Consider the following 27,884-nt stretch of genomic DNA (forward strand, 5'->3'; position numbering starts at 1 on the left):
GGAAGAAACCTCAAGCCTCCACTTTTTCTCCCATTGCCAATTATGCTAAAAACCCTCTTTCGGAGAAGGACAAAGCGGATCAATAGCTGCCGCCTACTAATGACCACAGGTTTCCTAACCTGTATTGTGAGCTCTGCTTCCCAACCTATCAAAAGAAAAACCTCAACATAGAAAAAAAACTGGCCATCCCTGCCAACCTGAGGCGATCCATTGAGGCCCGTATTCAGGGGTCAGGCCTCGGATTTGTTGATAGGGAGCTGGGTAGGATAAACAAATCATGGGTCAAGGAGTTTTATTGTAATTTCTTTAGAGCGACCCTTGATTCAATTTACCTACAAGGCGGATAGATATTGGTTACAGAGGCTGCTATTGAGGATGCACTCCATTGTCTGCCTAAGACCGGTGCCACAGATGCCTATGAGCAGGCAGAGGTGGAATTGCATTGTATGACTTTGGATTGTGAGGCCTTGAGGTGTGTTATTGCCACCTCGGACGCCCCTTGGGTGATGGATGCCGAAAATAAGAAACCCAAGAGGATACTGTTTGCTCATTTGTCGAGAGAGGTTAGGACATGGCAGCAGATCTTTTCCCACTACATCATGCCTACCACACATTTTACTGAGATTTCGGTGGACATGCTCGTCCTGATCAGATATGTTACGGAGGAGAAGGAGGTGTACTTTCCCCGGTTGATCAGGAGATACATGTGGCAAGCCCATGTCTGTGGCATACTTCCATTACCGACTTTGGTCACCAGGATGGCTGAGATAGCCGGTGCCCCTTGGAGAGCAGATGACGTGTCACCACTACCCCCAGTCGACGGCAAGGAGGACTTTATTCCATAGGGGACATGGGTGAATGAGAAGCCTCCATCCCGGTGTCCATCTAGAGCCCGAGCCAGAAAAGCAGCAGCTGGACCTTCTTCTTCCTTAGCTACCACAGGACCCTCAATATCAGCAGCACCTTTAGCACCACCACCGCCAGCACCCCAACTGACCTATCTTTTGGTGCAGCGTCTCTTCCGCTTCATGGAGCGTAGTGAGCGTCGCATCATGCGACGCCTTGATAGAGTGGATCAGATGTTTGTTGCACTGGACGTTGAGTTACCCCCTCTTCCCGACCTTTCTTCATCTGAGGAGGATCATGAGGAGGAGCAGGCTCGGCCAGAGGCACCTTCACAGACACAGGCTATCCCGGAGGCGCATCAGCCCTCAGAGGAGCCAGAGCCTGAGACCCAGCAGCCAGATGCGACTGTTGACCCTCATTCGGAGCCCGAGCAGTAGCATCGAGGATGATGCTTCATTCTAAGTGTGGGGAGGTCACCGTCATCGCCGTCGGTGGGTAGCTATTTTGGGTGAATATTTTCGGACATTTATTTCTTAGTTTATGTGACTTTGCTTTATTTTCCACTTTTTAGATTATTGTATATACTAGTATTGTGGATACTTTTATTCTAGTTGTTGCATTTTGCACCTTAGATTAGATACATCTCATATTTTTTAGTTGGATTTTCTCTACATAGTTGTTTTAGCTTTTTGGTTATGATTAGAAAATATTTTTAATTGTTGTGTGATGCCAGGGCATCTAGGCCAGTTTCACTGACCTTTTCTTTACTGTTTTAGGGTAGTTTCATGCAATTTCTTAGGAAATAAGCAAGTTTTGGATGAAATTTCATTTACACCCTGATTCAAGCAACTATTGTAAATTTTACATGATTTCATAAGGATTTTGCAATGATTGAATGACAAATTGATGATGCATAACTTCATGACTTGGGCTAGAGCTTTGATTGCACTTTATTTGCTTGATTTCAGGACAAAGGGAGTAAGAAGAAGCCACTTTAGCAGCCATGTTAATCTAGTTAATGTGACCACTAACATGGAATGGGAATGAGCTTGCAACATTAATGAGAAAAGTGATTGCCAATAACGCCTGCGAAGCCATCATAACCCCACGTTAATTGCCACGTTAACTACATTAACGTGGTAGTTAATGTAGAAAAAAGGGAGCTCCAGCGTTAGTGGTAAAGGTGAATACCACTAATGCTACAAACTGGCAATTAGCCACGTTAAGAGTCACGTTAACTTAGTTAACGTGAACTCTAACGTGGAAAGGGGACAATGCCAATGTTAGTGACACTCACATTTGTCACTAACCACTACAAGAAAATAAGCTTTCTGCCACGCTTTAAAAGCGTACCGAAAAGTGTAAAAAAGCGTGCTGATAGCTTTTCGCCATGCTTTTTGAGCTATCGGCACGCTTTTAAAAGGGTCACGTCCGCCAGCGTGCCGGTTGCTCTATCGCCACGCTTTTATGGATCTATCGGCACGTTTTTTCTATTGGCACGCTTTCATCTGTTGGCACGCTTAAAAAGCATGGCCATATCTATTAACCTATAGCTACGCTTTAAAAGCGTACCAAAAAATGTACATATCACCACGCTTTTGAAGGGTGCCGATAACACACCTCAAAAGCGTGGCTTGCCAGCTAAAATCTTTTGCCACGTTTTCAAAGCGTGGCCTATTCCTTTGTCAAATTAAATAAAAAAGAGAAAATTAGAATGTATAAAAAATTGATTTTTTATTGATTTACATGAATTATTTACATGCTAAAATTGTAATTAAAAAATTACAATACTTTAACAAGACTAATAATTGAATTAGGACAAAATAAGTTCACCGTTAGAACTTAGGAGATCATTAGAACTATCAAAATTATCATTAGAACTTATCGCCAATCTTGCTCTTTGATGCAGTCTCTCGTAGATATGCTACCATTTTATTGGCACCTTCAGATTCACATTCCTACATGAAGGAGATGGATGTGTAAAATAAACCATTACACTTAACCATGCTCATTTTACAAAGAAAATCAAAAGATAAAACTGAAATGCCAAGATCATGTTACAAATGAAACTTCAATTGCAACCATGATGACACCTACCTCAGTCATATCTAGAAAAGAATCCATAAGTTGCCCAGTGTTCCTTCACAACATCAGCCAAAGAGATCAGTTTCTCCCCTGCCTTCTTGTCTTTGTTGCGGTGCGCAATAATAGAAAGCCAAGCTAAAACAGTCCTGTAAACAAAAGATACACAATAATTTTTCTTTTCTTGGAGAACACATAGATGTTACCATTCTAAATGGTCAACATTGTTTTTCAGAATTCTAATAATTTCAAGATATATTTATAGTAATGGAGCTCCAAAATCAGGACCATTTTCAGCATACAAAATGTTGACAAGATCCTTTGCATATCTATCCAATGAACAATCCATCAAATATATTTATCTCGGGTGAAAAGACAATTTTATAAAATAAAGAGCTAAACTCACCTCAGATTAGGATCAGGATGACCATGTCCAAAATCTTCCAAAGGGATTCCATTTGCGATTGAATCCTACATTGCATAATTAAAACTTGTAAATTACTTTCAACTCTTTAAAAAAGGTTTTAAAGGGGCAAAACATAAAAAAGATGTAATCAATTTCAAGACTGAGACTTTCATAATTTGTGAGCATAATAACCAGCAACATACATCAGCCATGATATGCTCACTTTGTTCAAAACATGATAAATTTTATATATGGAATCTTAAGAATAACCAAGAAAGATTAGACAACCAAAAGAAGACATGCAAGATCCAGGAAGTCAAGCCATAAGAATTGCAAAGAAGAACAGAAAGGTCAACCTCTTTAGTTACAAATAAGATTGACTAAACAGAAAAAACTAGAAACTAAACCACAATGCATTAAAAGAATAAATTTGTTTTGTCAAACAGGAAATCCCGTATTATTGAGAGCAAGGTATTAGATGGAGAACTTCTTTCATTAATGCCACAATAAACAAGAATATGTGAAGCAACAATTGTAGAAAATTAGAGCTGCAAAGCAGAAAAGAAAAAAGGAAAAAAGGGACAGAGAAACAAAGAGACGAAGAGACCAAGGGGAGAACCAGATACGAAACAAAATGGGACATGCAATCCCATAATGTTAGCATTAGCATTAGCAATCCCATAATGTTAGCATTAGCAATTTAAAAGCTTTTAATCTGGTCTCTACTGTTTTAAACAGAACATTTATCTTCAAATTGAATTACCACCCTAGAAAAAGTAATGATTAACAAGGCATAGTAAAAGTAATGATTAACTGAACAATAGAAGAGAGAACATTTTGAACTAAACAAGAGAAAAAGGTGCTTAGTTAGTTAACTAAATTCCAATTAGAAAGAACACAAAATAACAAAGAATGACAAAGCAATTTGTGGTTTCAAAAAACTTAAAATAGAACCATTCAGTTAAAGAGAGAGCAGAAAATATATTCAAAAGACAAAGTATGCAAAGGAAAGTAACTAAATACATTAAATTAAACCAAAAAAAGAAGGGAAACAGAAGTGAGGATCAAGAAACAAACAAAAAATATCTTCAAACTTAAGCAACAAATGTTAGAACAGAACATAACGGAACAGAACTGAATAGCCATAATTATCAGACAAAGTCTTCCCTAAAGCAAAGAAATCCAGTGTTCAAATCACTAACATTTTAGTTAAAGCTTGCTTTAAGTCACAATCCATTTCCACTGCAACTAACCAAATTTCAGTTTTTATGAGACATTTTAAAGCAATAAAATAGTGAAAAAAATATCTTAACAGAAACTACATTGGCTACAGCATACTTAAGAAGCAGTGATAGGCACTGCTCGAGCAAAGCACAAGCACAAGCTACGCTAAGAACCTTAGGCATTCAAGAGAGCTCACCTTCCTTATTACATTCAGGGTCTTCAGGAATCATCAATTCATTATTAGGGTCATCTGGTAAGTCTTCGAGCCTATCCTCAAACCAGATTTGTATCTAAAATCTCCCCAAAAATAAAGGATTAATAAAGAAAGAAACGATATCAGAAACAAAAATTCATCAGCTAAGAAAATGTGTGAACCTTAGTCCATCTAACAGTAGGTTTCCCAGCACGGCCAGCAGAGCAGCTGCACTTATTTAAATAACAGAAGCAATTTATATTGTTGCAAAAAAAATATACAATTGAATTGGTTTAGATCGAAGAACAAACTAAAAGTAACCCAAAGTAGTGTGAAAAAAGGTAGGAAACTTGCACTAGAATTAGAATCACAGCAAATCCAGAAAAGAGATATCGAAGAACAAACTAAAAGTAACAGAAAAAAATGATTCTCTAAATTAGCCGATTCGATATCTCAGATAAACATTCTACTTACTGATATAGGCACATTATATTCACAGAAAAATAAACTGGAAGAGAAGATAATTTTGAAGAGTAGCAACGCATCAATTCAAGTTTAAAGTATTATTGATAAGATCAGTATACAATACAAAAGGAGAAATTTATTGCAATTGAGAAAAGAGATGAGAATTGAAAAGTTTAAAAATGTGAAATAATTGAGTACAAGACTTATATACTAGTATGACATAATGATTCTCATATAGCTAAGCAAGATTATAATGAAACAAAATCATAGACAAATTGTAAAATCAAAAAACATACTAAAGCAAGAAACAGAAACCCAAAAAATTAGAAAACCCAAAAATAAAATCCCCGAACCCCCAAAAATTCACAGAACTAATTGAAAATCCATATATACATGCATTTTGCTACTGTCTCAGTTCTCCATGGTAGTTAAAAAATCACATGAATATAGTTAAAAAAACAAATTCTCCAAAATAAAAACACTAGAAATTACAAAATTAGAAGCTGCAGAATTTTAAAAATCACGAATCTAGCTGTAGAAGAACCTAGTAAAAAAAATCAAAATAGCAGGGGTTAGACTTCAAACAAAAAGTTGTTAATTCTTGCAAAACATTGCATATTCATCAAGATAACATGCCGATTTTTCTAGCATATTCCACATTCAATTTTTTTTAAAATAATAACGATAACAAAAAATGAAGGGAGAAAATCTTTACCTTTACAACACCTCCAGTTTTTCTTCCAGCCAAGACATCCGTTAGCGTGGTTTTTCCAGCCCTGCTTACTCCAACCAATCCTGTCAACACTCCAGGCCTAAAAGCCCCAATAACATTAACAAGCAGCTGCAGCCTTTCTTCTTGTATTCCTTGTTGTTTCAATTCCTGAAGAAATAATTGATATCTTTTAGCCTTCCAGAACAGAACCAAATGTCAAGAAGTTTAGAAGAAAAAAAACCCTAAACCAAGTATCAGATTAGAGCAAAAAATATAAATTTAGAAAAATCAGTAAAAAATGAAGAACCAAGAAAATCAAAACAAAAAATCAAGTTCAAAAACAAATAATCAGATCAAGAAAAATCTTGAACAGATAATTTACCACGGTGCTGCGAACGCTGAACGTGGCTGACGGAGGTGCGACGAGTGACGGAGGTGGAGACGGCGGTGCGACGACTTCAGAGAGGGAGACGGCAACGCGGCGGGTGCCAAACCATGGAGGGAGGAGTGACGATTGAGGGTTTGCGAGAGAGAGCGTCGACGGAGGGTTTGCGACAGAGAGTGAGCGCCGAGGGAGGCCTTACCAGAGTGAGTCACCGCCGCAGGAGGGATAGGTGTTTACAGGAGAGACGGAAGGAGCGCCGATGCAGGGAACACCGGCAGAGGTGGCACCTACGGAGGGATTGCTAGAGAGGGTTGGAACGAGGTTGACCAACGAGTGTTATTAGGGGAGAGAGTGAGAGCACCGGCGATGAGCTCTATGTTAGGTGAAGAGCGCCGCCGCCGTTAGGGTGATGAGCTCTGTGTTAAGGTTTTCGCTTTTAAGGCATTGTTTCAAAGAAGAGGAGGGTGTGTTTCGAAGAAAGGAAGAAGTGTTGTCAGGGCCTTAGGGGGTTTGTTGTGTAAACTATTTGTTTCGAACTAAGAGGGGTGGAATCTTTTTTTTTTTGAACTTTGTGGCCACGCTTATAAAGCGTGCCAAAAGATTTAGAGGAAACGGCCACGCTTTAAAATGTAACGATAACGAAATCATTTTGCCACGTTTCAAAAGCGTGCCAATTTCCCTCTATGGTCACGCTTTTTAAGGGTGGCGATAAAAAAGCGTGGCCAAATTTTAAATAAGTGGCCACCCTTATAAAAGCGTGCCGATTTCTCTCTATGGCCACGCTTTTCAAGCTTGGCAAAAAAAATGTGGCCAAATCACAAATCAGTGGCCACCCTCGCAAAAGCGTGCCCATAGACCACTTTTGGGCACGCTTTAAAAGCGTGGCAAGAAAAAAGGGTGCCGACAAGCCTTTTTTCTTGTAGTGAACGTTGAATCAAGCTAACGTTGCCCACGTTAGTGGTCACATTAAGACCACTAACGTGAAAGTTAACGTGGAGCTAAGCATCATGAGCCAACATTAGTGACACTCAACTTTGTCACTAACGTTGGAGATGGCATTCACTACCACGTTAGTGGCCACGTTAACCTAGTTAACGTGAACTCTAACGTGGAAAAGAAGGGCGTTTGGAGTGTTCGTGACAATGGTATGTGTCACTAACGTTCTCGAAGCTGAGGCATGCCCACGTTAAGAGTCACGTTAGTTATACTAACGTGAACTCTAACGTAGGGACAAGGGACACAATGCAACATTATTGGAAAAGGTGATTCCCAATAACGCTTGCGAAGGATCATAAGGCAACCTTAGTGGTCACGTTAGTACCACTAACGTTGAAGTTAACGTGGACTATTTTGGGGTTGGACGTTAGTGAAAAAGGTGATTGCCACTAATGTTCTCGATCCCACATTTTCACTTAACGTTAACATCACTAACGCCCATGCCTAACTCACACTTTTCAGCAAGCTGAGCCCACTGAAGATTGTACTTGCTTCAACTCAAGATCTAAGGCCCACATCCAAGACTTGAAGAACTCACTAGAAGATCAAGAAGAGTAGTATATATAGGAGTAGTTTTGAACTATATAGGGGGTTGGCACTTGGGAGAACTACCCTCTGTATATTTACTTTTCTACATTTTCTAGCTAAGCATGTATTCTTTTCTGCCATTTTCCATTTCCAGAGCTATGAACAACTAAACCCCTTTCATTTGGTTAGGGAGCTTTGTTGTAATTTGATGGATCAATTATAGTTTTGATTCTTCTTCTTCCTTCTCTTCTCTTGGTTTACTAGAAAGCTTTCGATCGTAATTCAATTGGTTAGTTGTCTTGGAAAATAAACTCTCTATAATTGGATCTCCTCTAAGCCTTGGAAAAGGCATAAGAAGATCATGCTAGAAATGCTTTCTCATGTTGGACCAAATTGGGATTTGGGCGGATATAGTGACATGTAATCCTCCCAACACTTTGATTTAGAAATACATGTGGTATAATTAGTGACCATACTTCATCTCTTCCCATGAGTAATTAAATCAAGGAATTGTGCAATTGTTCAAGCTTAGAGAGATGGGGTTGCCAAGAAATTGGAATCCAATCAGTTAAGATTGCCAAGGAGATCAATAGATGCTTTGATTGAGGAAGAGATGAAAACGAATTTGATCCGGAGAATACAACATCTCCTATGTCCAATGAATTCCCCATTTCTGATCTCACCCATTCTCTTTACTTTCTGCCATTTATTTTCATGTTCATCTCCCCGATGCCCCATTTAAGATTTTGCAGTTTATTTCCTGCAATTTACTTTCCCGCCATTTAATTTCCTGCAACATCAACTACACTCTGTTTAGCTCAACTAGCATATTCTTCCAACTAAAGTTGCTAGACCAATCAATCCCTGTGGGATTCGACCTCACTCTATTGTGAGTTTTTACTTGACGATAATTTGGTATACTTGTCGAAGGAAAATTTGTTGAGAGACAAGTTTTTGTGCATCAAGTTTATGGTGCAGTTGCCGGGGATTGATTTTGTATCAACAATGATTAAGTTGGAAGTTCACTAGATTGAGCATTTTTCTTTTGTTTGTTTATTTTATCTAGTCTTTTACCTTCAGTTTATTTAGTTTCTTCCTCACCCCCTATCCCCTCATTATTTTCTTTTCCTTTGAATTTACTTACAATTCTACTCACTAACCCACTAACTGTTTGATAAATTGCACCACTCATACTAACAATCACTTTAACATGAATAATTACTTCATTCTATCTCTTGTTGTGTGCTCTGTTAGTTGTATGACCGGGAGAAGAGGCAGAGCTTCAATTTCCTTTGATTCAGAACCTGAGAGGACCCTCCATAGATCAATGAGGGAAGCAAGAGGGAAAAGAGTTATTGGTGCTGAGGAAGAGGAAGAGTACTTTGAAATAAACATGGAGGAGAACTTGGAAAACAACCATGAAGGAAAAGCTCACAACCATGCCAGAAAAGGCCCTACAATTCATGCTGGGCAAGAGAGGAGAGTTCTAGGCTCTTACATCAATCCAAATCCAGGAAACTGTGGAAGTAGCATCCAAAAGCCTACCATACATGCCAACAACTTTGAACTAAAACCCTAACTCGTCACCCTTGTCCAGAACAACTGCTCATTTGGAGGAAGTGCCAAGAAGACCCCAATCAACATCTAACCACCTTCCTGAGAATATGTGACACAGTGAAGTCTAATGGAGTCCATCCAGTGTTTATAGGCTGCTTTTGTTCCTTTTTTCACTCAGGGACCAAGCATCCAAGTGGTTGGAGTCCTTTTCGAAGGATAGCTTAACAAATTGGGAAGATGTGGTGAACAAATTTTTGGCATGATTCTACCCTCCTCAGAGAATTAACAGGCTGAGAGCTGAGGTGCAAACGTTCAGGCAACAAGATGGTGAGACTCTCTATGAGGCATGGAAGAGATTTAAAGACTTAACAAGAAGATGCCCACCAGATATGTTCAATGAATGGGTTCAACTTCACATTTTCTATGAAGGCCTTTCTTATGAGTCAAAGAAGGTTGTAGACCATTCATCAGGGGACTCTCTAAATAAGAAGAAAACCATTGAAGAAGCCATAGATGTCATTGAGACGGTAGCTGAGAATGACTACTTCTATGCTTCTGAAAGAAGCAATACTCGATGAGTAATGGAGCTGAACCACATGGATGCATTGTTGGCTCAAAATAAGATGATCACCAAGTAGCTAGTAGATCTCACCAAGAAGGTGGAAGAAAAACAAGTTGCAGCAGTCATCACTTCATCACCAACTCAAGAAGGAGTAAATGTAGGGGAAGAAGGTGACTGGGAACAAGCCAATTATGTTGGAAACTCACCCAGACAAATCCATGATCCATACTCCAAAACTTACAATTCTGGATGGAGCAATCACCCTAACTTTGGGTGGGAAAATCAACAAGACCAAAGCCAAGACCAGAGATGATACAACCATAATCCCAATAACAATACAACTCACCAACATACCTCAAAGAGATCTTATCAACACCCACCTAACCACCCTTCTCAACCACCCAATCTCAACCCACCATCACCAAACGAAGATAGACTTTCCAAGATTGAGACTCTACTTGAAGACATATGTAGAGAAGTCCAAGACAACAAGGTGTTTAAGAATGAAGTGCGAGCTAATATCAAGAACCAAGGGGAAACCATAAAGAGATTGGAGTCCCAAGTAGGGTATCTATCTCAACAGTTTCCCAAACCCACTGATGGTTTTCCCAGTGACACAGAGAATAACCCAAGAGGAGAAGCAAGGAAAGTAAGGTGGGAAGAAAAAAGATGATCACCACAAGTGATGAGAGGACTGTGGAGGAAGTAGACACACAAACAGAACACCTCCAAGACAGTCCAAAGGAAAATCATGAAGAAAGAAACCATGCACCCCAACCCACACACAGGGAGGAGCTAAAGAAAGGGGAGATCCTGAACCCATATGCACCCTTTCCCCAAAGGCTCAAAGGTGGTGTAGCAAGGAGAATGCATCCAAGATTCCTCGACATGTTTGCATCTCTTGATGTAAATATATTCATTAAAGTCCTTCAGCAAATGCCCTCCTACATCAAATGCATAAAGGAACTTCTGGCCAAAAAGAGTTCATTGAAGGGTGGACAAATAATAAAGATGAACAGGGAATGCAGTGCCCTCATTCAAACAGAGCCACCTACAAAGAAGAAGGATCCAGGGAGTTTTCACATTACCTGTGCTATAGGAGAGACAATGATTGATAAGGGGCTCTGTGACTTGGGATCAAGTATCAACCTAATGCCTCTATCCCTCATGAAAAAGCTCCAAATCAATGAGCTAACACCCACAGATGTAATCATTAAATTGGCTGACAAAACTCAAAAGCAGGCAATAGGAGTGGTTGAAAATGTGTTAGTGAAGGTTGGAAACTACTTCCTGCCCACAGACTTTGTTATCCTGGAAATGGAAGAGAATCCCATTCACCCCATCATTCTGGGAAGGCCATTCTTAGCCACAGCCAGGGCGCTTATAGATGTGGAGCGAGGAGAGCTAGTATTGAGAATACACGATGAACAACTCACCTTCAATGTTTTCAAACCCTCACCAGAAGTAGATCATGATAACAAAGAGCTGATGGAAGAGCGAAATAAGGGAGCACATGCACTACACCGAAGAACTCCTATGGTTAACAACCAATGTGATCAAAAGGAGCAACAGCCAAGTGTAATCCAAAAAGAACCAGACCCACCAGAGCCATATGAGACAAGCAACAAAAGCTTCCTCAAAGAGAAAATAACAAGTAGCAAAGTGACCTCAAGGGACACAAGGAAAAAGGCCCCAAGGGGATGGAAAAACAAGAAGATCCCTGCAGAAGAATTCTCTCCAAGAGATGAAGTGGTCTCTGCCTACTTCCCATCTATACCACCTCATCTCCCCACCATTCCATCTCAGCTGCCTCCAGTATATACCATCAACAAAATCTTGTCCTTAGAACATGTGAAACTTCGTAACAAAGCCAATGGAAACAGGTTCACTACAAAGGGGGAAGATTTGAAGCACTACCAACCACCCTGACAAAGGCCAAACGTCAAGCTAATGATGCTAAAAAAGCACTTCATGGGAGGCAACCCATGTTCTATACCTTCTCTCTTTGATCTCTAATAGTAGTAATAAAGCAAAGTTCATGGATTCTAAATCAACTTTGACAAACAATATAAGAATCCCTGCATGCAGCATATAGTACATGATAAGTTTGGTGTTTAAGGCACACCAAGAGAGCTTGAACACACTTCATGATATGAGGTTCTTTTCGAATCTTGTTGCACCATATGATCACAAAAACGTTTGGTGTTATCAACGTTGCATGCATGGGAAATTGAGTTGTCGATTGATTTGCATTCATGAAAAGCATTTAGTTATTTTAAAAACAAAAGAAAGGGATTTAACAATAGCTATTTCATACTTTAATTTTTCCCACCAAAAATTCAATTGACTTTTTGCATTCCCTTTTGTCTTGTATAGGAAATCAAAAAGGGGATTGGTGGTGCTTGATAGGACAATCAAAGAAGGGAGATTCGGCCACTATACCAAGGGCATTACACACTTGTCTTCAAAGGATGTACCTTGGGAAATGCTGCCATGTAACATTGGGAGTTGGATAGCCTTGGAGACTGAACCAAGACCCTTATAAAAGAGGTGATCCTTGTGCTCATCCAAGGCCAAATCCCAACCATCCACTACTAAGCAATACCATCAATCTACACCCTTCAATCATTTACCATTCTCCTATATAAACCCCTTCACACAACATCTTTCTATTTCAATTCTTCACCTCCAAAACATACACCGTACACTCCGTTCCCCACCAAAGGTTTTCATACACACTCCCATAGCCACATCTTGTGAGCCGTAAACATACCAACTGATGAGCGGATAATTTGTACGCTTTTTGGCATTGTTTTTAGTATGTTTTTAGTATGATCTAGTTAGTTTTTAGTATATTTTTATTAGTTTTTAGTTAAAATTCACTTTTCTGGACTTTACTATGAGTTTGTGTGTTTTTCTGTGATTTCAGGTATTTTCTGGCTGAAATTGAGGGACTTGAGCAAAAATCTGATTCAGAGACTAAAAAGGACTGCAGATGCTGTTGGATTCTGACCTCCCTGCACTCGAAGCGGATTTTCTGGAGCTACAGAAGCATAATTGGCGCGCTCTCAACGGCGTTGGAAAGTAGACATCCTGGGCTTTCCCGCAATATATGATAGTTCATACTTTGCCCAAGATTTGATGGCCCAAACCGGCGTTCAAAGTCACCCTCAGGATTTCCAGCGTTAAACGCCGGAACTGGCACAAGAATGGGAGTTAAACGCCCAAACTGGCATAAAAGCTGGCGTTTAACTCCAAGAAGAGTCTCTACACGAAAATGCTTCAATGCTCAGCCCAAGCACACACCAAGTGGGCCCGGAAGTGGATTTTTATGTCATTTACTCATCTCTGTACACCCTAGGTTACTAGTTCTCTATATATAGGACCTTTTACTATTGTATTGAGAGCTTTTGATCATGTTTTTATGATTGAACCCTCTTTGGGAGGCTGGCCATTTGGCCATGCCTAGACCTTGTTCTTATGTATTTTCAACGGTGGGGTTTCTACACACCATAGATTAAGGTGTGGAGCTCTGCTGTACCTCGAGTATTAATGCAATTACTATTGTTCTTCTATTCAATTCCACTTGTTCTTGTTCCAAGATATCACTTGTTCTTCAACTTGATGAATGTGATGATCCGTGACACTCATCATCATTCTCACCTATGAACGTGTGCCTGACAACCACCTCCGTTCTACCTTAGATTGGGTGAATATCTCTTGGATTCCTGATACACGATGCATGGTTGATCGCCTAACAACCTAGTGCTCGCCTGACAACCGAGCCAGCCATTCCGTGAGATCAGAGTCTTCGTTGTATAGGCTAGAACTGATGGCGGCATTCAAGAGAATCCGGAAGGTCTAACCTTGTCTGTGGTATTCTGAGTAGGATTCAATGATTGAATGACTGTGACGTGCTTCAAACTCCTGAAGGCGGGGCGTTAGTGACAGACGCAAAAGAATCACTGGATTCTACTCCAGCCTGATTGAGAACCGACAGATGGATAGCCGTGCCATGACAGGGTGCATTGAACATTTCCACTGAGAGGATGGGAGGTAGCCACTCACAACGGTGAAACCCTTGCATAAGGTTGCCATGGAAAGGAGCAAGAAGGATTGGATGAAGACAGTAGGAAAGCAGAGAGACGGAAGGGACAAGCATCTTCATACGCTTATCTGAAATTCCTACCAATGAATTACATAAGTATCTCTATCTTTATCTTTTATTCGTATATCATCATTCATATCCATTTGAGTCTGCCTGACTAAGATTTACAAGGTGACCATAGCTTGCTTCATACCAACAATCTCTGTGGGATCGACCCTTACTCGCGTAAGGTTTATTACTTGGACGACCCAGTACACTTGCTGGTTAGTTGTGCGAAGTTGTGTGTATGCCATGGTTTTGAACACCAAGTTTTTGGATTCATTACCGGGGATTATTTGATTTGTGAAAAGTATTGATCACAATTTCGTGCAACAAGTTTTTGGCCCCGTTGCCGGGGATTGTTCGAGTATGGACAACTGACGGTTCGTCTTGTTGCTTAGATTAGGTATTTTTTTTCTTCAGAGTTCTTAAGAACGAATTCTAGAGTTTCATGATGATCTGTTGAAATCTGGCTGGCTGTGAAGCCATGTCTAATTTCATTGGACCGAGGTTTCAACTTATCATCACAAAAGCTTGTTGATTTCTATCAATCTTGCTATTGGAGCAGTGATCTGCTAAGGCTTGGCTGGCCTTTGGCCATGTCTAGTGTTTTGGACCGAAGCTTTCTTTGAAAGCTTGGCTGGCTGTGAAGCCATGTCTAATTCCTGGACCGGAGTCTTAGACTAAACATTGCATGATTCCTGGAATTCTCATTAAGAATTTTGATACCTTTATTTTCTTTTTCCACTTAATTTTTGAAAAAGCACAAAAAAATTTAGAAAATCATAAAATCCAAAAATTTCTTATTTAAGTCTAGAGTCTCATTTTAAGTTTGGTGTCAATTGCATGTTTCTGTTTTTCTTGCATTCATGTGTCTTAGTGATCTTCAAGATGTTCTTGATGATTTCATTACTCTGATCTCTAATTCCTCTTGACTTGAGTGTTTATGTGTCTCATATGCATTCTCATTAGTGTCAGTAGTATACAAATTGCTAAGTTTGGTGTCTTGCATGCATTATTATTTGATTTTAGTTGCATTTTGATTATTACTCACTATTTAAAATCCAAAAATATTTTTAATTTGTGTCTTTTCAAGTCAATAATACAGAGAATTGAAGATTCAGAACATACAGCAGAGGAATTACACAGAAAAAGCTGGGCGTTCAAAACGCCCAGTGAAGAAGGGCAGACTGGCGTTTAAACGCCAGCCAGGGTGCCTGGTTGGGCGTTTAACGCCCAAAAGGGTAGAGTTTTGGGCGTTAAACGCCAGAATGTGCACCATTCTGGGCGTTTAACGCCAGGATGGCACAAGAGGGAAGATTTTGTTTTCAATGCAAATTTTTTTCAAGTTTTCAAAATCTTTTCAAAATCAAATCTTTTTCAAATCATATCTTTTCAATCAAATCTTTTTCAAATTCAATTTCTTTCTATTTTCAAAAATACTCGCTATCAATTAATGATTTGATTCAACATTTCAAGTATGTTGCCTTTTCTATTGAGAAAGGTTTAATGTTTGAATCATATCTTTTCTTGATAGCCAAGTCATTAATTTTCAAAATCAAATTTTTTTTAAAAATGTTTTCCAAATCATATCTTCTCAATCACATCTTTTTAAAACCAATCATATCTTCTTAACCACATCTTTTTCAAAACAACTTTCAATCAAATCTTTTTGATTTCTAATTTCAAATTCTTTTTCAAAAATCACTTGATTTCTTTCCCACTTTTATTTTCGAAAATCAATTAGTGTTTTTCAAAGTGTTTTCAAAATTCTTTACTTAATTTTCGAATACTACTTCCCTTCTTCTCACATCCTTCTAATTATGGACTAACACTATTCCTTAATGCACAATTCGAACTCCATCTCTATTGATAAGTTCGAATTTTCTACCTCTGCCTTCTATTTTTCCTTTCCTCTGACACCTCAAGGAATCTCTATACTGTAACATAGAGGATTCCACATTTTCTTGTTCTCTTCTCTCTTTCTTATGAGCAGGAGCAAGGACAAAAGCATTCTTGTTGAGGCTGATCCTGAACCTGAAAGGACCTTGAAGCGAAAATTAAGAGAAGCTAAGGCACAATTCTCTATAGAGGACCTAACAGAAATGTTCAAAGAAGAAGAACACATGGCAGCCGAAAACAACAACAATGCCAACAATGCAAGGAAGGTGCTTGCTGACTTTACTGCACCTACTCCCGCCTTCTATGGGAGAAGCATCTCTATCCCTGCCATTGGAGCAAACAACTTTGAGCTTAAGCCTCAATTAGTTTCTCTAATGCAACAGAATTGCAAGTTCCATGGACTTCCATTGGAAGATCCTCATCAGTTTTTAGCTGAGTTCTTGCAAATCTGTGACACTGTCAAGACTAATGGGGTTGACCCTGAGGTCTACAGACCTATGCTATTCCCTTTTGCTGTAAGAGACAGAGCTAGAATATGGTTGGACTCACAACCTAAAGAAAGCCTGAACTCTTGGGAAAAGCTAGTCAATGCCTTCTTGGCAAAGTTCTTTCCACCTCAAAAATTGAGTAAGCTTAGAGTGGAAGTCCAAACCTTCAGACAGAAGGAAGGAGAGTCCCTCTATGAAGCTTGGGAAAGATACAAACAATTAATCAGAAAGTGTCCCACTGATATGCTTTCTGAATGGAGCATCATTGGAATTTTCTATGATGGTCTCTCTGAACTATCCAAGATGTCTTTGGATAGCTCTGCTGGAGGATCTCTTCATCTGAAGAAGACGCCTACAGAAGCTCAAGAGCTGATTGAAATGGTTGCAAATAACCAATTCATGTACACTTCTGAAAGGAATCCTGTGAACAATGGGACCAATCAGAAGAAAAGAGTTCTTGAGATTGACACTCTGAATGCCATACTGGCTCAGAATAAAATATTGACTCAACAAGTCAATATGATTTCTCAAAGTCTGTCTGGAATGCAAAATGCACCAAGCAGTACTAAGGAAGCTTCATCTGAAGAAGAAGCTTATGATCCTGAGAACCCTTCAATAGAAGAGGTGAATTACATGGGAGAACCCTATGGAAACACCTATAATCCTTAATGGAGAAATCATCCAAATCTCTCATGGAAGGATCAACAGAGACCTCAACAAGGTTTCAACAACAATAATGGTGGAAGAAACAGGTTTAGCAATAGCAAGCCTTTTCCATCATCTTCTCAGCAACAGACAGATAGTTCTAAGCAGAATACCTCTGACTTAGCAACCATGGTCTCTGATCTAATCAAAACCACTCAAAGTTTCATGACTGAAACAAGGTCCTCCATTAGAAATTTGGAGGCACAAGTGGGTCAGCTGAGCAAGAAAATTACTGAACTCCCTCCTAGTACTCTTCCAAGCAATACAGAAGAAAATCCAAAAGGAGAGTGCAAAGCCATCAACATGGCCGAATTTGGAGAGGAGGAAGAGGCAGTGAACACCACTGAGGAAGACCTCAATGGACGTCCACTGGCCTCCAATGAGTTCCCCAATGAGGAACCATGGGAATCTGAGGCTCAAAATGAGACCATAGATGTTCCATTGGACTTACTTCTGCCATTCATGAGCTCTGATGAGTATTCTTCCTCTGAAGAGGATGAGTATGTCACTGAAGAGCAAGTTGCTAAATACCTTGGAGCAATCATGAAGCTAAATGACAAGTTATTTGGAAATGAGACTTGGGAAGATGAACCCCCTTTGCTCACCAAGGAACTGGATGACTTGTCTAGGCAGAAACTGCCTCAAAAGAGACAGGATCCTAGGAAGTTTTCAATACCTTGTACCATAGGCACCATGACCTTCGAGAAGGCCTTGTGTAACTTAGGGTCAAGTGTAAACCTCATGCCTCTCTCTGTAATGGAGAAGTTAGGGATCTTTGAGGTGCAAGCTGCAAAAATCTCACTAGAGATGCCAGACAATTCAAGAAAACAAGCCTATGGACTTGTAGAGGATGTTCTGGTAAAAGTTAAAGACCATTACATCCCTGCTGATTTCATAGTCCTAGAGACTGGGAAGTGCATGGATGAATCCATCATCCTTGGCAGACCCTTCCTAGCCACAGCAAGGGCTGTGATTGATGTTGATAGAGGAGAATTGATCATTCAAGTGAATGAAGAATCCTTTGTGTTTAAGGCTCAAGGATATCCCTCTGTCATCATGGAGAGGAAGCATGAAGAGCTTCTCTCAAAACAGAGCCACACAGAGCCCCCACAGTCAAACTCTAAGTTTGGTGTTGGGAGGCCACAACCAACTTCTAAGTTTGGTGTTGAACCCCCACACTCAAACTCTAAGTTTGGTGTTGGGAGGTTCCAACATTGCTCTGAGTATTTCTGAGGCTCCATGAGAGCCCTCTGTCAAGCTACTGACATTAAAGAAGCACTTGTTGGGAGGCAACCCAATGTTATGTTTTTATCTATTTTCCTTTGTTATTTTGTGTTTTCTGTAGGTTGATGATCATGAGAAGTCACAAAATCAATTGAAAAAGAAAAAACAGAATGAAAAATAGGAAGAAAAACAGCACACCCTGGAGGAAGAACCTGCTGGCGTTTAAACGCCAGTAAAGCTAGCAGATGGGCGTTTAACGCCCAGTCTGGCACCATTCTGGGCGTTTAACGCTAGAAAGGGGCACCAGACTGGCGTTAAATGCCAGAAAAGGGCAAGCACTTGGCATTAAACGCCAGAAATGGGCACCAGCCCGGCGTTTAACGCCAGAATTGGCTAAGAATGCATTTTTGCACGCCACTTGGTGCAGGGATGACTTTTCCTTGGCACCTCAGGATCTGTGGACCCCACAGGATCCCCACCTACCCCACCACTCTCTCTCTTTCTTCTTCACCCATTCACCAATCACCTCAACACCTCTTCCCCAAAAACCCTTCACCTATCAAATCCCATCTTTCTCTTCACCCCTCACATCCATCCTTCATAAAACCCCACCTACCTCACCCTTCAAATTCAAAACACTTTCCCACCCAAATTCACCCTCCCATAACCGAACCATTTCCCTCCCCCCACTCCTATATAAACCCATCTTCACTCTTTCATTTTCACACAACCAAACCACCACTTCTCCCCCTTTTTGGCCGAACACAAAGCCATTCCCTTCTTCCTCATTTCTTCTTCTTCTACTATCTTCTTTCTTCTTTTGCTCGAGGACGAGCAAACCTTTTAAGTTTGGTGTGGGAAAAGCATTGCTTTTTGTTTTTCCATAACCATTTATGGCATCCAAGGCCGGAGAAACCTCTAGAAAGAGGAAAGGGAAGGCAAAAGCTTCTATCTCCGAGTCATGGGAGATGGAGAGATTCATCTCAAGGGTGCATCAAGACCACTTCTATGAAGTTGTGGCCTTGAAGAAGGTGATCCCCGAGGTTCCTTTTTCACTCAAAAAGAGTGAATATCCGGAGATCCGACATGAGATCCGAAGAAGAGGTTGGGAAGTTCTTACCAACCCCATTCAACAAGTCAGAATCTTAATGGTTCAAGAGTTCTATGCCAATGCATGGATCACCAAGAACCATGACCAAAGTGTGAACCCGGATCCAAAGAATTGGCTTACTATGGTTCGGGGGAAATACTTGGATTTTAGTCCGGAAAATGTAAGGTTGGCATTCAACTTGCCCATGATGCAAGGAGATGCACATCCTTACACTAAAAGGGTCAACTTTGATCAAAGGTTAGACCAAGTCCTCACAGTCATATGTGAAGAGGGCGCCCAATGGAAGAGAGATTCAAGAGGGAAGCCGGTTCAACTGAGAAGGCATGACCTCAAACCCGTGGCTAGAGGATGGTGGGAGTTTATCCAACGCTCAATCATTCCCACTAGCAACCGGTCTGAAGTTACTCTAGACCGGGCTATCATGATTCATAGCATCATGATTGGAGAAGAAATAGAAGTTCATGAGGTGATATCCCAAGAGCTTTATAAGGTGGCGGACAAGTCCTCTACCTTGGCAAGGTTAGCCTTTCCTCATCTCATTTGTCACCTCTGTTATTCAGTTGGAGTTGACATAGAGGGAGACATCCCCATTGATGAGGACAAGCCCATCACTAAGAAGAGGATGGAGCAAACAAGAGACCCCTCTCATCATCAAATCCCTGAGATGCCTCAAGGGATGCACTTTCCTCCACAAAACTATTGGGAGCAACTAAACACCTCCCTAGGAGAATTGAGTTCCAACATGGGACAACTAAAGGTGGAGCACCAAGAACACTCTGTTCTCCTCCATGAAATTAGAGAAGATCAAAGAATCATGAGAGATGAGCAACAAAGACAAGGAAGAGACATTGAGGAGCTCAAGCACTCCATAGGATCTTCAAGAGGAAGAACAAGCCGCCATCACTAAGGTGGACCCGTTCTTTAATTTCCTTGTTCTTTATTTTCTGTTTTTCGAAAAATCATGCTTATGTTTATCTATGTTTGTGTCTTGTGATCATTAGTGTCTTAGTGTCTATGCCTTAAAGTTATGAATGTCCTATGAATCCATCACCTCTCTTAAATGAAAAATGTTCTTAATTGAAAAAGAAAAGAATTGCATGAATTTTGAATTTTATAACAGATTAATTATTTTGATGTGGTGGCAATACTTTTGTTTTCTGAATGTATGCTTAAACAGTGCATATGTCTTTTGAATTTGTGGTTCATGAATGTTGGCTCTTGAAAGAATGATGAAAAAGGAGACATGTTACTGAGGATCTGAAAAATCATAAAAATGATTCTTGAAGCAAGAAAAAGCAGTGAATACAAAAAAAAAAAGAAGAAAAAGAAAAAAATTCGAAAAAAAAAAGAAAAAGAAAGAGAAAAAGAAAGAAAAAGAAAGCAATAAAGTTGTGATCCAAGGCAAAAAGAGTGTGCTTAAGAACCCTGGACACCTCTAATTGGGGACTCTAGCAAAGCTGAGTCACAATCTGAAAGGGTTCACCCAATTATGTGTCTGTGGCATGTATGTATCCGGTGGTAATACTGGAAGACAGAGTGCTTTGGGCCACGGCCAAGACTCAATAAGTAGCTGTGTTCAAGAATCATCATACTTAACTAGGAGAATCAATGACACTATCTGGATTCTGAGTTCCTAAAGAAGCCAATCATTCTGAATTTCAAAGGATAGAGTGAGATGCCAAAATTGTTCAGAGGCAAAAAGCTAAAAGGCCCCGCTCATCTAATTAATACTGATCTTCATAGATGTTTTTGGAATTCATTGCATATTCTCTTCTTTTTATCTTGTTTGATTTTCAGTTGTTTGAGGACAAGCAACAATTTAAGTTTGGTGTTGTGATGAGCGGATAATGTGTACGCTTTTTGGCATTGTTTTTAGTATGTTTTTAGTATGATCTAGTTAGTTTTTAGTATATTTTTATTAGTTTTTAGTTAAAATTCACTTTTCTGGACTTTACTATGAGTTTGTGTGTTTTTCTGTGATTTCAGGTATTTTCTGGCTGAAATTGAGGGACTTGAGCAAAAATCTGATTCAGAGACTAAAAAGGACTGTAGATGCTGTTGGATTCTGACCTCCCTGCACTCGAAGCGGATTTTCTGGAGCTAAAGAAGCCCAATTGGCGCGTTCTCAACGGCGTTGGAAAGTAGACATCCTGGGCTTTCCAGAAATATATGATAGTCCATACTTTGCCCAAGATTTGATGGCCCAAACCGGCGTTCAAAGTCACCCTCAGGATTTCCAGCGTTAAACGCTGGAACTGGCACAAGAATGGGAGTTAAACGCCCAAACTGGCATAAAAGCTGGCGTTTAACTCTAAGAAGAGTCTCTACACGAAAATGCTTCAATGCTCAGCCCAAGCACACACCAAGTGGGCCCGGAAATGGATTTTTATGTCATTTACTCATCTCTGTACACCCTAGGCTACTAGTTCTCTATATATAGGACCTTTTACTATTGTATTGAGAGCTTTTGATCATGTTTTTATGATTGAACCCTCTTTGGGAGGCTGGCCATTCGGCCATGCCTAGACCTTGTTCTTATGTATTTTCAACGGTGGAGTTTCTACACACCATAGATTAAGGTGTGGAGCTCTGCTGTACCTCGAGTATTAATGCAATTACTATTGTTCTTCTATTCAATTCCGCTTGTTCTTGTTCCAAGATATCACTTGTTCTTCAACTTGATGAATGTGATGATCCGTGACACTCATCATCATTTTCACCTATGAATGTGTGCCTGACAACCACCTCTGTTCTACCTTAGATTGGGTGAATATCTCTTGGATTCCTGATACACGATGCATGGTTGATCGCCTGACAACCGAGTGCTCGCCTGACAACCGAGCCAGCCATTCCGTGAGATCAGAGTCTTCGTGGTATAGGCTAGAACTGATGGCAGCATTCAAGAGAATCCGGAAGGTCTAACCTTGTCTGTGGTATTCTGAGTAGGATTCAATGATTGAATGACTGTGACGTGCTTCAAAATCCTGAAGGCGGGGCATTAGTGACAGACGCAAAAGAATCACTGGATTCTACTCCGGCCTGATTGAGAACCGACAGATGGATAGCCGTGCCGTGATAGGGTGCGTTGAACATTTCCACTGAGAGGATGGGAGGTAGCCACTGACAACGGTGAAACCCTTGCATAAGCTTGCCATGGAAAGGAGTAAGAAGGATTGGATGAAGACAGTAGGAAAGCAGAGAGACGAAAGGGACAAGCATCTTCATACGCTTATCTGAAATTCCTACCAATGAATTACATAAGTATCTCTATCTTTATCTTTTATTCGTATATCATCATTCATATCCATTTGAGTCTGCCTGACTAAGATTTACAAGGTGACCATAGCTTGCTTCATACCAACAATCTCTGTGGGATCGACCCTTACTCGCGTAAGGTTTATTACTTGGACGACCCAGTACACTTGCTGGTTAGTTGTGCGAAGTTGTGTGTATGCCATGGTTTTGAACACCAAGTTTTTGGATTCATTACCGGGGATTATTTGATTTGTGAAAAGTATTGATCACAATTTCGTGCACCACCAACCATCACTCATGGCTTCATCTAGCTCTAAAAGGCAAAAAGGGAAAGAACCTATAGAGCATCCTCCTTTTGATGAAAAGAAATTTAGAACCTTTTACCATGCACTACAATTTGGATGGATGGCTGATAAAGAAGTCATATATGAGTTAGACTTTCAAGTCACAAAAACTGAGTGCCCCGAAATCACAGAGAAGGTGGAGAAACATCGATGGGAGCTCCTCACGGATCTGATTACAAGGGTGAATGCAACTCTAGTAAGAGAGTTTTATACAAATGTGGTTAGACATGATAAGGCAGATGAATCCTATACAAGTTTCATGAGAGAGGTAATGGTGGATTTTAGTCCCATGAGCATCATGAGAGTGCTAAAGCTGCGAACCATACCCTTTGCAGAAGAGAGCTATCACTCAAGAATAGATAACAACCCCAAGCACGACCAGATTATGAAAGACATCTGTGTGCAAGGAGCAGATTGGGACAGAGACCCCATGGGAAGCCTAGATTTATATAAAGAGGAGACCTCCTTCCTGAGGCTAAGGGGTGATTCGAAATTGTAAAGAGATTCATCCTCCCAGCCGGAAATAACTCAGAGGTAAACCTTAAGAGAGCAACAATGGTGCAATGCATAATGAAGGGAGGAGAAATCAAGGTTCATAAACTCATGGCCCAAGGTATTCGGAAGTTGGCTGAGAAGAGTGATTCTGGAGGAAGTTTAGGCTACCCCAGCACTATTCTCCATCTTTGCAACAAGGCTGGGGTGGTGTTCTAAGATGGAAATCCCAAATGGATAAAAGTTGGCCTTCTAATTGCTTTTCGTCAGATGCATGCTGCTACACCTCCCCTACCTCAACGATGACTAAGAAAGAGGCTAGCCCATCGAGCTGAAGAAGGACAGCATCCACAGGAGCAAGCTCCAGCCACCTTAGACATGCACCAATTACAAGAAGCTATTAATACCTTGTCAAGGCAATACATGGAAGATCAAGGGGCACAGAAGGAGCTTCAAATGCAAATACTGGACCGCCAAAAAGAATCACTCTCTAGATGGATGAATCAGCAAGGGGAATGGCAAAAATAATTAATGGAACAGCAATTGGAATAAGAGAGACAATGGAGTGAGTCCTTCCATAACCTGAACCAAAAGCAAGATCAACAACAAGAAGCCACCCAAAAGCTAATCAACATCCAAGCACATCAAGGTGCACACATTCATGAGATGCATAGGAAACAAAGAGAATAAGCAGATCTTTTCGATGAATACAGAGCGTTTTCGAAAGGGGTTTACATGAGTGAAACTGGATATCATGAAAACACCCAAGCCAGGCTTGGGTACTTAGTCAGACAACTACCTATATTACACCTTGTGATCACAAAATATGAGGACGTAAAGGATGAATTAGCACGAGTGGAACAAGAAAAGGCCGAAAAGAGTCATGAATCAGTAAGGAAGGCACTAGAAGATTGGAAAATAGCCAGAATGAATCGGAGGAAAAGAAGCACAAGTGGACATAAAGAAGACAAGGAAGCAAAAGAACATGAGCATCACCATGAGTAAAAGGTGGTGGAGTTCCCTCTTTGTTTTATCTCTTTCAAAGCTTTAAATAAGAAAATTCATGTATGAAATAGAACATGCTTCCATAGTAGCTTAGGAATCTTCAATTATGCTTTAAAATTTTGTTTCTTAGGTCCATGCTCACTAGTCTAATGTCCCTAGTTTTCATTTTCATCTTGCTTATATGTATGCTTGTCCTTTAAGCCAATCAAAAAGAAGATGTTATGAAAAGAACAAGAGTGGAGTTATCTTGTGAAGTGAATTTTGAATGTTTGTGGTAGGGTAATTAATTAGCTAAGTTGGTTCACCAACAAGGTAGGAAGGCAACTCTCTATCCTGAATCATATGCTTGAAACACATCCTATGAGACTAACCAAATAATGAAATCCCAATAAGAAAAGAGAAAGAGCAATAAAAGTGAAAAGGAAAGAAAAACAATAAAAAATAATGCTAGGCACCAAGGGTTTGAATATTGAGGCATGTGTCTGTGGTGTTCATGTGCAAAGGATATGGTTGGATGAATAAGCTCATAGGGGTGCCTTATCACCTGGTAACTTGGGTTAACTAATATGGGATTATCAACTGAAAGTCCACTATCAAGAGTAACCTTTGCTACAGAACACTTAGCAACCCAAAGAGGTGCTGGACACCAAGGTCTCAAGAAAGAAAATAATAAACCATGTGCCTGTGGTGTGTATGTACGGGGGAAAGAGACTTGAGGGAGTAAGTCCTTAGGGGTGCCTTAACACCTAGCACCTTGAACCAACTGGTTTGGGAGTGTTGGCTGAAAGCTTATCTTAAAGAGTTGCCCTCTTACAGAGCACTTAGCCAAAAAAAAAGGGATGCAATAAATCCTGAAAGGGAAAGGAAGATCAATAATTAGGAAGTCTCAAAGGATGCAATCAAACAAGTGTTCAAGGGCATGATAAAGGCCTGAAACCCAGTAAAAGAATGAACCTAAGTTGCTATGCATGAAACCCCATAAACCAGGAATTTGACTTCTATTATAATTGTTCTTTTCATCTTGTTCTTTCATTCATTCTTCCTATATTTCAGTACTTTCTTAGGGACAAGCAAGCTTTAAGTTTGGTGTTGTGATGCCAGGGCATCTAGACCAGTTTCACTGACCTTTTCTTTACTATTTTAGAGTAGTTTCATGCAATTTCTTAGGAAATAAGCAAGTTTTGGATGAAATTTCATTTACACCCTGATTCAAGCAACTATTGTGAATTTTACATGATTTCATAAGGATTTTTCAAGGATTGAATGACAAATTGATGATGCATAATCTCATGACTTGGGCTAGAGCTTTGATTGCACTTTATTTGCTTGATTTCAGGACAAAGGGAGCAAGAAGAAGCCACGTTAGCAGCCACGTTAATCTAGTTAACGTGACCACTAACGTGGAATGGGAATGAGCTTGCAACGTTAATGAGAAAAGTGATCACCAATAACACTTGTGAAGCCATCATAAGCCCACGTTAATTGCCATGTTAACTACATTAATGTGGTAGTTAACGTGGAGAAAAAGGGAGGTCCAGCGTTAGTGGTAAAGGTGAATACCACTAACGCTACAAATTGGTAATTAGCCACGTTAAGAGTCACGTTAACTTAGTTAACGTAAACTCTAATGTGGAAAGGGGACAATGCCAACGTTAGTGACACTCACATTTGTCACTAACGTTGGATCAAGCTAACATTGCCCACGTTAGTGGTCACGTTAAGACCACTAACGTGAAAGTTAACGTGGAGCTAAGCATCATGAGCCAACGTTAGTGACACTCACCTTTGTCACTAACGTTGGAGATGGCATTCACTACCACGTTAGTGGCCACGTTAACCTAGTTAACGTGAACTCTAATGTGGGAAAGAGGGGCGTTTGGAGCGTTAGTGACAAAGGTAAGTGTCACTAATGCTCTTGAAGCTGAGGCATGCCCATGTTAAGAGTCACGTTAATTATACTAACGTGAACTCTAACGTAGGGACAAAGGGCACAATGCAACGTTCTTGGAAAAGGTGATTCCCAATAACGCTTGTGAAGGATCATAAGGCAACGTTAGTGGTCACGTTAGTGCCACTAACGTTGAAGTTAACGTGGACTAACGTTGAAGTTAACGTGGACTATTTTGGGGTTGGATGTTAGTGAAAAAGGTGATTGCCACTAACGTTCTCGAACCCACATTTTCACTTAACGTTAACATCACAAACGCCATGCCTAAGTCACACTTTTCTGCAAGCTGAGCCCACTGAAGATTGTACTTGCTTCAACTCAAGATCTAAGGCCCACATCCAAGAAGTGTAGTATATATAGGAGTAGTTTTGAACTATAGAGGGGTTTGGCACTTAGGAGAACTACCCTCTGTATATTTACTTTTCTGCATTTTCTAGCTAAGCATGTATTCTTTTCTGCCATTTTCCATTTCCAGAGCTATGAACAACTAAACCCCTTTCATTGGGTTAGGGAGCTCTGTTGTAATTTGATGGATCAATTATAGTTTTCATTCTTCTTCTTCCTTCTCTTCTCTTGGTTTACTAGAAAGTTTTCAATCTTAATTCAATTGGTTAGTTGTCTTGGAAAAGAAACCCTCCATAATTGGATCTACTCTGACCCTTAGAAAAGGAATGAGGAGATCATGCTAGAAATGCTTTCTCATGTTGGAACAAATTGGGGTCTGGGCGGATATAGTGACATGTAATCCTCCCAATACTTTGATTTGGAAATACATGTGGTATAATCAGTCACCATACTTCATCTCTTCCCATGAGCAATTAAATCAAGGAATTGGGCACTTGTTCAAGCTTAGAGAGATTGGGTTGCCAAGAAATTGGAATCCAATCACTTAAGATTGCCAAGGAGATCAATAGATGCTTTGATTGAGGAAGAGATGAAAACGAATTTGATTCGGAGAATACAACATCTCCTATGCCCAATGAATTCCTCATTTCTGATCTCACCCATTCTTTTTACTTTCTACTATTTATTTTCATGTTCATCTCCCCGATGCCCCATTTAAGATTCTGCACTTTATTTCCTGCAAATTACTTTCCCGCCATTTAATTTCCTGCAACATCAACTACACTCTGTTTAGCTCAACTAGCATGTTCTTCCAACTAAAGTTGCTTGACCAATCAATCCTTGTGGGATTCGACCTCACTCTATTGTGAGTTTTTACTTGACGACAATTCGGTATACTTGACGAAGGAAAATTTGTTGAGAGACAAGTTTTCATGCATCAATGAAACCTAAGTTGACCCTTT

General features: G+C 40.1%; 1 protein-coding gene across 1 annotated transcript; it reads right to left on the reverse strand.

The window, feature by feature from the left end:
* Positions 1–2,563: 2,563 nt before the first annotated feature.
* Positions 2,564–12,451, reverse strand: LOC112715657 (ABC transporter G family member 31-like). The gene is made up of 7 exons (XM_072204191.1): positions 12,434–12,451; positions 5,932–6,096; positions 4,934–4,984; positions 4,755–4,848; positions 3,335–3,399; positions 2,944–3,077; positions 2,564–2,804 (listed from the first exon to the last, which is right to left on the reverse strand). The coding sequence occupies exons 1-5, from the start codon at positions 12,449–12,451 to the stop codon at positions 3,347–3,349; spliced, it is 381 nt and encodes a 126-aa protein (XP_072060292.1). The 3' UTR covers positions 2,564–2,804; positions 2,944–3,077; positions 3,335–3,346.
* Positions 12,452–27,884: the final 15,433 nt, after the last annotated feature.

The sequence above is a fragment of the Arachis hypogaea genome, chromosome 10 (assembly GCF_003086295.3).
Source record: "Arachis hypogaea cultivar Tifrunner chromosome 10, arahy.Tifrunner.gnm2.J5K5, whole genome shotgun sequence".
Taxonomy (NCBI): Eukaryota; Viridiplantae; Streptophyta; class Magnoliopsida; order Fabales; family Fabaceae; genus Arachis; species Arachis hypogaea.